This window comes from Gymnoscopelus microlampas (genome assembly GCF_963454915.1).
Source record: "Gymnoscopelus microlampas genome assembly, chromosome: 15".
Taxonomy (NCBI): Eukaryota; Metazoa; Chordata; class Actinopteri; order Myctophiformes; family Myctophidae; genus Gymnoscopelus; species Gymnoscopelus microlampas.
In genome coordinates, this window is record NC_139952.1 from 42,643,789 (window position 1) to 42,652,050 (window position 8,262).

At 39.3% G+C, this 8,262-nt stretch overlaps 1 protein-coding gene across 1 annotated transcript; it reads right to left on the bottom strand.

Moving 5' to 3' along the window:
- Positions 1-2,426: 2,426 nt before the first annotated feature.
- abitram (actin binding transcription modulator) lies at positions 2,427-4,728 on the bottom strand. The gene is made up of 6 exons (XM_084080612.1): positions 4,564-4,728; positions 4,005-4,056; positions 3,617-3,746; positions 3,151-3,227; positions 2,911-2,980; positions 2,427-2,707 (listed from the first exon to the last, which is right to left on the bottom strand). The coding sequence occupies exons 1-6, from the start codon at positions 4,643-4,645 to the stop codon at positions 2,558-2,560; spliced, it is 561 nt and encodes a 186-aa protein (XP_083936738.1). The 5' UTR covers positions 4,646-4,728; the 3' UTR covers positions 2,427-2,557.
- Positions 4,729-8,262: the final 3,534 nt, after the last annotated feature.

The window sequence follows — 8,262 nt, forward strand, 5'->3', positions numbered from 1 at the left end:
CTTCAGACCTTGATGCCTGTGTCAAAATGGTCGGTTGGAGCATTGAAGTGTTGAACTTGTTATGAAGACGATCATTGTGAAGCTGCCTAGTTAAAGCCAATATGTATTGATTGATATATACAGTATATTAATAATATGGTACTTGAAGCATTAACAGTAGATATCGTCTGTTGGGGTGGAAACCTCCCATTATGTCCAAAAAATGATCAAAAGTTGCAGATCTACAAGCTTGTAGATCTTCTACTTTTGATGCTTTTGTGTGACGCTGTAGTGTAGGGCGTTGAAGATCGGGAACGCATCTGTGTCATTTTAAGATTTCTTTGGCTATTCAAAAAGCAGCAGATATACAAGCTCGTAGCTACGATCTTGTATATCTGCTATTTTTGAAAAGTTGTGAAAATAACATGCGCAAATCTTTGAACATATATATTTGTAAAGCAATTTTTGTTTACTCAAATCTTTGCTTCTGGGGGGGTCCACGGCCAAATACCTATAATTTTGGGGGTCCTTGACATGAAAAATGTTTGAGAACCACTGATATTATAAGCTTTTTCAAAAAACTGTTTAGCATTTAGAAGACATTTGTAGAATCCCCCAGAAGAAAAGATTTGAGTTAAAAATGTTAGCTTAAAATATATACAGGGTCCCCACACATTTTTAGCAATGAATTTCCAAAACTTTTCCAGAATATTTAGCCCAATTTCCAGGCCTATATAACAATCATTCGGCGCAATAATGTGTCTCTTACTCCTATGTAGAATGCCCAAAGATAGGCAGTGTAGCAAAAATAAAGTTTGAGACATACATTAGGCTGCCGTCACACAGCCCGTTCGGCGAAAAACTACTTATGTTACATATTTCGTGTGATATTATTCATGTTTATGAAAATGTTTTGTTTTAACAAAATCAATAGCCAAAAACAATGCATAGCCAAATATTTTTCCAGGACCCTTGATAAATTCCAGGACCTTTGATGATGTTTGATCAATTTCAAACCTTTTCCAGTACTGGATTTTTTTTAATTTTATTTCAAAATATTTCCAGGAATTTCATGACCGTGGGGACCCTGTATATATATATTCAACGATTTGAAAAAAAAAATCACAATTTTTCCAAAATAGCAGATCTACAAGCTCATAGCGCGGCACCAAGTGCCGCGCTATGAGCTTGTATATTTTTGAATAGCCAGAAATCTAAAAATGACACAGATGCGTTCCCGGTCTTAATGGATTAATTTACGAATATAAGAGGTTTCTACCTGACAGAAATTATATGCATAAGTGGTATATATATACCGTATATATATACCGTATATATATCCCGGGGGATTGACTTTGGTACAGGGCCAGAGGGTGTGACAACTGAGAAACCAGTAAGCCTACATTAAGCTTTAGAGATGTGTTGTACTGTATGAGAGAGAGCAGCTAAGGATGCTGGGTATTGTAGTCAAGCTAAAGACGACGAAGAAGAAATAAATAGATCTAGTTTTGGACTATCTATCCTTTTGACAGTTGAATGGTTGATATATAAAGTGGCACAAATCAAAATAAAAACAATATTTTTCTTAATAATAACGGTCATTTTGTGTTTTATTGATGTTTTCAGGAAAATAATACTTTATAGAGACTCTACTTTTTTGGTAGCAAGACAGTAAACAAACACTTTACTGTATTTTAGCTCATTAACTTAAATGAACAAAAGGATAAAAAACTGGCATCTTTAACCATGAACAAAGATACAAAACTATTCAGTCTAAGTCAAAACATCTGCGATATTGCGCCTGATTTATATACATGGTTTACGCACTGTGTTGCGCACCGAAAAAACAAACAATCTACAAGCTCACACCGCCATCTCTGTTAGCTTGTAGACTAGCTATTTTCAGTGCGTGACACTGGAGCATATCCACGTATAAATCAGGCTTTAAAGGATTGGTTCACCTAAAATATGACTTATTTTCTATTGATTACACACCCCATGAAGCCTTGAATTCATGGAGATTTTTTTTTTGTTTTTGTCGCATTCCTAAGCCAATAATTTGATGAGCCGCGGAAAGATGCTAATGCATTCGGTAGGAGACTGAAATGCAGGTAATCTGTGTCTCCTACCAGTCAAATTATTGACTTAGGAATGTGACAAAAACAGAAAAATCTCCATGAATTCAAGGCTTCATATAGGGTGTGTAATTGATAGAAAATATGGATTTTCTTTGGGTGAACCAATCCTTTAAGAGGCACAGTGCATCGCTTCTCCAACAGAGAGAGAGAGATGTATAATACCGTTGCTGTCAGGCATAGAAACCTCTTATCTCCAGATTCTAACTTTTTGTGTTTTTTCCGTAAATTAACGCCCTACTTGATCATACTAACAGTGTCACAGGAAAAGCATCAAAAGTAGCAGATCTACAAGCTCGAAACGCGGCGCGAAGCGACGCGTTTCGAGCTTGTAGATCTGCTGCTTTTGATGCTTTTGAATTTCAATCCTGAAAAGTTAACAGTTTTGGAGAGATATGAGGTTTCCAGCCCAGACAGAGACGATATATCCTTGTCGGTCCTTGTCAGCAGGCTTCAGTAGTCTGGGCGGTGGTGCTGCTGGCCCGTTTGGAGACCACCTTCTCGAACTCCTCTCTGCTCAGCATGTTCTCCGTGATGCTCTTGCTCTCCTCCAGCTTGGGCAGGATGACGGCGATGTAGCCCTCTGTGGACGGCTGGGAGGGTCAACATGGAAAACAAGACAACAACATAGATTGGTGAAGCAATAGGAAGCGGCGCAGGAATCCAGCGCCTGGGTTTGGATCCGCCCTTCAAGACCGTCGATTGGGCTCGCTCTTTCAGTCTAATGTGTTAATAATGACATGCATTATTTTTATTATCTATGAATGATTATGTGTTTTTGTGGTGCGTTGTTCACCTTTTCCAGCAGCAAAGCGGGTCTCGCCAGAATGCACTCGTTGACCTCCAGAAGACGGCCCCGGATGCAGCTTTAGGGGAACAACCCATAGAGGTGGTTTAAGTATGATAAAATATTTAAAAAATGTATAAGGAGAAAAGTAATAAATATATGCCAGATACAAGTGAATAAGAAGGAGAAAAGCATGAAATTCAGCTTGAAAAATAAATAAACATATATATATATATATTTATTTTTTACCTGAAGATTGTGTACTCGGTATCATCTGTGCATGTTATCCTACACAGAGGAGCGAAATCTGTCAGAAACTGTCCCCCCTGTAGAGATGAAAGAATATGAAAATGCATGAATAGCATAATGTCTAAGTATACATACAAATAACAGTATACTGTAACAGTGAATAACAGGACAGGTATTACGGTAAAAAGGACAGTGTCTTGGTATATCAGTATAAAACATGGATCATAATAAAAACAACTAAGACAGACAGCCCGCCCGCCCTCTGGAAAAAGGTTCCACAGCATCCGGTGCAGAACCGCAAGAGTTTCTTTTGCCCGAGCCATCAGACTTGTGAACTCTAAAACAGTGCAACAATCCCCTATAAGTGCAACATCCCTAACCTTTCTCCTATATGCTGCTGCTATCTAGACAAAGAGACAGACAGACAGACAGACAGACAGGATTAAGTTCATGTGGTTAAGTTTACCCGTTTGGACTTGCCAGACACTTTGTTGTTGAGGCGGCTGCAGCCGTCACTGATCTGATAGTTGATCTTCTTGATGGTTCGACCGTCCTGGAGGAGAGGATGAGTCTCTGCTAGAGTCACCACACAGATTCTGTACGCAGGCAGGGGACACAACGCAAGACATGTGAAATGTGTGTGTGTGTGTGTGTGTGTGTAATGATACGTGGTGTCCACGTTCTCAATACTTTAAGTTATCTATTTTAGGCAATATCACACTGAAAACAGTATCACATAAAAGTAGTTGTTTTAATGTTTTACTGCTGAATGTTGTAGTATTAATACAATCGGAGTGTTTACTGTGTTTTGCCAATTATTCACACTTGCAACATCCTCACTGAAGCTCTCTTACCTGTTAGAATGCTGCAGGACACAGTGGTCTTCACAAGGGTTCCCCTTCATGTCTGAACAACACAGAAACACAACAACTACGGCTTCATCAACTGTTACCTTAGGACATGCTTTAAATCATCAGTGATTCTCAAACTGAAACAAATATATATATATATTTGTTTCAAAATGATTCCAAAACTTTTCAAGATTTTTCTGTTTCTAAACTCATCTATACAAGCTCACTAGTATTTTCGAAAAGCCAAAGCATAAAATAGGGGTTAAAGTGGTTAAACAGATTGTTGGTGCTGTATTAACTCATTATTTTGGGGACCACCTGAGGAGACCCTCTGAAGGACCCCTATAGCTGCCATAGCTGGGGGTCCCCGGACCCCACTTTGAGAACCACTATTGAATAACAACCTGACACGTGTCTGTCTGTCTGTATGTACAGGTCAGTCATCAGTAACTCTAGATCTCCAAGACCACCATACAGCAGCATGGTGAGGGTCTCTCTCTCTCTAAGCCCAGCATGCTAGGCTAACAGTTAGCATGTCATTCATACAGTATATGTCATGTACCTGCTCTGTACCAGCGGGTGTAATAACGGTCTATAACTGTAGCTCTGCTCTCCTCTGGCTCTCTGTGCTCCGTGTCCTCCATCTTATAGTATATTATATTAATCTACTGCTGTAATATAAACATAAACACACACAACCATCAGACTGACTGTACTGTAGTTTTAGACGGACAGTAAACTGTGCTGGACTCACGCTGTCCGTCTTTCAAATGCGTCCGGAGAAAACGTGGAAGCGAGTAATTCTAACGTTCCGGGGGTAGAATCAGCTAAACTACAACAGGTGGTGAGTCGGTGTGAAATGTTTATCAGAGAAGTAGAAGGGCATGTTAGCGGCGTTATTGCAGCAACTAACCCGTCACACATATTGTGGTACTACAATGATGCTTTTGTTGTCAATGCTACTTAGACCCTCCAAAAAATGATTTTTGCGCGCGTTTTTCTGGAGCGTCATAGTTACTTTTGTTATTGTTTAAGGGTCCCACAGGAAGATGGAGCCAGGGGTCTAAAAAAGACTGAGGTCACAACGTTACAACACAACACAATAGCCTCCATGCTTGCTGCTCCACAATATGTGCAAAGATACCTGTATTTAATGTGCAAAACACAGCAGAAACGCTTAGTTTTACACATTCTGCATGTCATTTGACAACAAATTTGTGTGGCTCAATCTGGGGCTGGACCCATGAAGCTACATGTCTGATGCTAATGCCATATGATTAATCCGTGTATCGGATTATGATTCCTCTAACAAGGGTTCCAGTAAGCCCTATTTTAAAAATAGTGAAAATAGCTTTTTTTTTACATTTCAGATTTTTGGGGGATTTTTTAATTTTGATGTTTTGTTTGTTTTTGATTGTTTTTCCCTCCAAAATAATAATGTTACAAATGTAGGAAAAAGTTATATTTACTCAAGAAATGTGTCCGCAACCCAAAAGTTGGTCCCGACCCAGTGTTTGAGAAAAAGTGCTCTAGAACCCTTAGGTCAGCAGTGGTTCTCAAACCTTTTAATTTCAATGACCCCCATTACATTGTACAAATGGACCCTGAAATGGACCCTTGGTCCCTTACGGGTTAAATTATTGTGATGCTATATATATTAACACATTATTCTGGGGACCCCCCCTGGGGTCAGTTGAAACATGGTACTTCGGCTATTGGAAAATAGCCAATCATTTTTATTTTTATAAATGTGGAATATTTCTTAAACACAAATCTTGTATGGAGTCCCTGGCACAAAATATTTTTCAAATGGGGGTCTGCTGTACCAGATACATATCGTCTCTGTCGGGTGGAAACCTCATGTCCAAAAGTATTACTTTTCAGGATTCAAATTCAAAAGCATCAAAAGTAGCAGATCTACAAGCTCAAAGCGTGTTGCTTCGCTCTGCGTTTCGATCTGTAGATCTGCTACTTTTGATGCTTTTGTGTGACGCTGTATTAAGATCAAGAGGGGGGTCATCCCTAGTATTCGGTGCCATGTGTGTCCCCATGACATAATACCTTGTGTAAAATAAGCAAAAACAAATATTCCAAAAAGCTTATCTTGTACTTTTAAAGCCTCTCTACCATAGAACACAATGATATGTACCTCAGGGTGAATTCAATATAAATCACTTTATTTATGTGTAGAGGTAAGCTAAAATCATATTTACTCAGCTTCGGTAACAAATATAAGTAATACAATTCAAACAAAACAAAATAAAACCAATCTCATTATTATATGGTATTGGTATTAGTTCTAATGTTACTCACCAAATGTTATTAATTGTGATAAATGTATTTTTAATGCTTAGAATCTTGAAATCAGTGTGTGTCCCTGAGGTGACTGTCACACCACCCATGTTACATTGATGCAAATCCACCTGTACATGTCCCCTGACTATTCCTCTAGCCACATGACGTCAGAAAGTAGCATATATTTCTGATAGGAAACCTTATACCAGAAGAAGTATAGAATAAGTACTGTTTAATTTGCCTTTTTTTACATCAATGTTTTAGGTTGTATTACTGATGTGGTAAAGCATAACATGTCCACCCTCTGTCTCTCTACGTCGTCCTCAGACGAGCCCTCCATCGGAGTCTCCAGTCATCTCGGTTCTCCATACATCTGGCCAGCTCCTTTGTGCTTTCTGCACCAGCATCTTTCCTTAGTACATCCACGTAGGTAGGTGTGGGACGTCCTCTTGATCGATGCCCGTGTGTTGGTTCCCACAGTACGAGCTTTTTGACCGGGAATTATCGGTGTCGGTGGCAGTGGCCGGCTAGTCTCATCCTCCTGACTGCTATCTTTTCTGATACACTTGGTAGTGCCCCGTACAGATGCTTGTTGGTAATGCGCTCGTCCTGGTTGATGTTCAGTACCACACCTAACATTCTGGTGTAGCACCTGTCCAGGGACTTCTGTAGGGCTTGCTTTAGTGTCCAGCATTAACAGTCGTAGAGGAGAACGGACTCCACGGTCGCAGAGAAGAAACTGATCTTGATGTGTTATGCTTAACTATAGGGGAAATTGAAAAATGTCATAATTCTGAAAATATGGTTGATAAATATATTTAAAAAAAGCTTTAATTTACGAAAAAAACACAAGTTAAGATATGGAGGCTTTCTGCCTTACGGCAACGATATGAATTTGGGGGTCCTTGACATGAAGAATTTTGAGAACCACTGGTTTATGTGGGTAATTAATTCTCCCTCTCTCTTTCTTGCACCTGTTGTGTTCTCCTCTACAGAAAGAAACCCATGGTCGTACAGGAGCACATGGACAGCAGTCCATGATGTCTTCACTTCCTTTTGCACCAGCGTCGGTTCGTGGCCACTTCACTGCAGAGAGCTCTCCATTCATCTGCCGAGGGTGATAGATGAGGACGTGTCATCTATGAGGACAGGTACGTTTCATCAAAACGTTTCCATGTCTCAAAGTCAACTTGACTTTGTCTGCTTAGGGAAGTTTGCATAATGCAGTGTTATGTTTGAGCTTCACCGGTTCAGCTCTGCTTCTCACCATGCTATACAGACTTTAGAACAAACATCAAAGTGTTCCTGATGAAAGCTACTTCCACTTGATATAAGTCAGTGTCAGCTGCAACCATCTATTATTTTCTTAGCAATGAATTCTATGGATTACTTTTTCGAATAATCGAGAAGCCTGTTTTTTAAATAATGTGTTTTCTAATATATATTTTTTTGATAATCAACTATTTCGATTAGTCTGATTAACCACTTGAGCCCTATTTTTCAGTTTGTCCAACAACAGTGTTTTCACAAAACCAGTGTTTCACAAATAATGAGATAGCCAATGCATCGCATAGTGACATGTTGTGAGCTTGTAGATCTCCTATTTTCACTATTTAAATCAGTGGTTCTCAACCAGTGGTCCGGGGACCACCAGTGGTCCTTGAGGGAGTTCCAGGTGGTCCCCAGCTAAATGATGGAGAGTTGGTAACCGAAATGGACCCTTATAGATCTTTAACTATTGAGAGCGTAAAACTAAACCAAATGGATTTGGTTTCATTTTACTCTCTCAAGAGTTAAATTATTGTTAAACATCTGCATTACTTAATTTACAAGAAGTCTCCACAATTATAGTATAGAAGCATTGTTATTTTGAGCAATGTTTGGCTGTCATCTCTCCTATTGGCACCAACACCAATACAGCATGGAATTGTGGACAAAATTGTATCCAACGACAACAAAATATTCT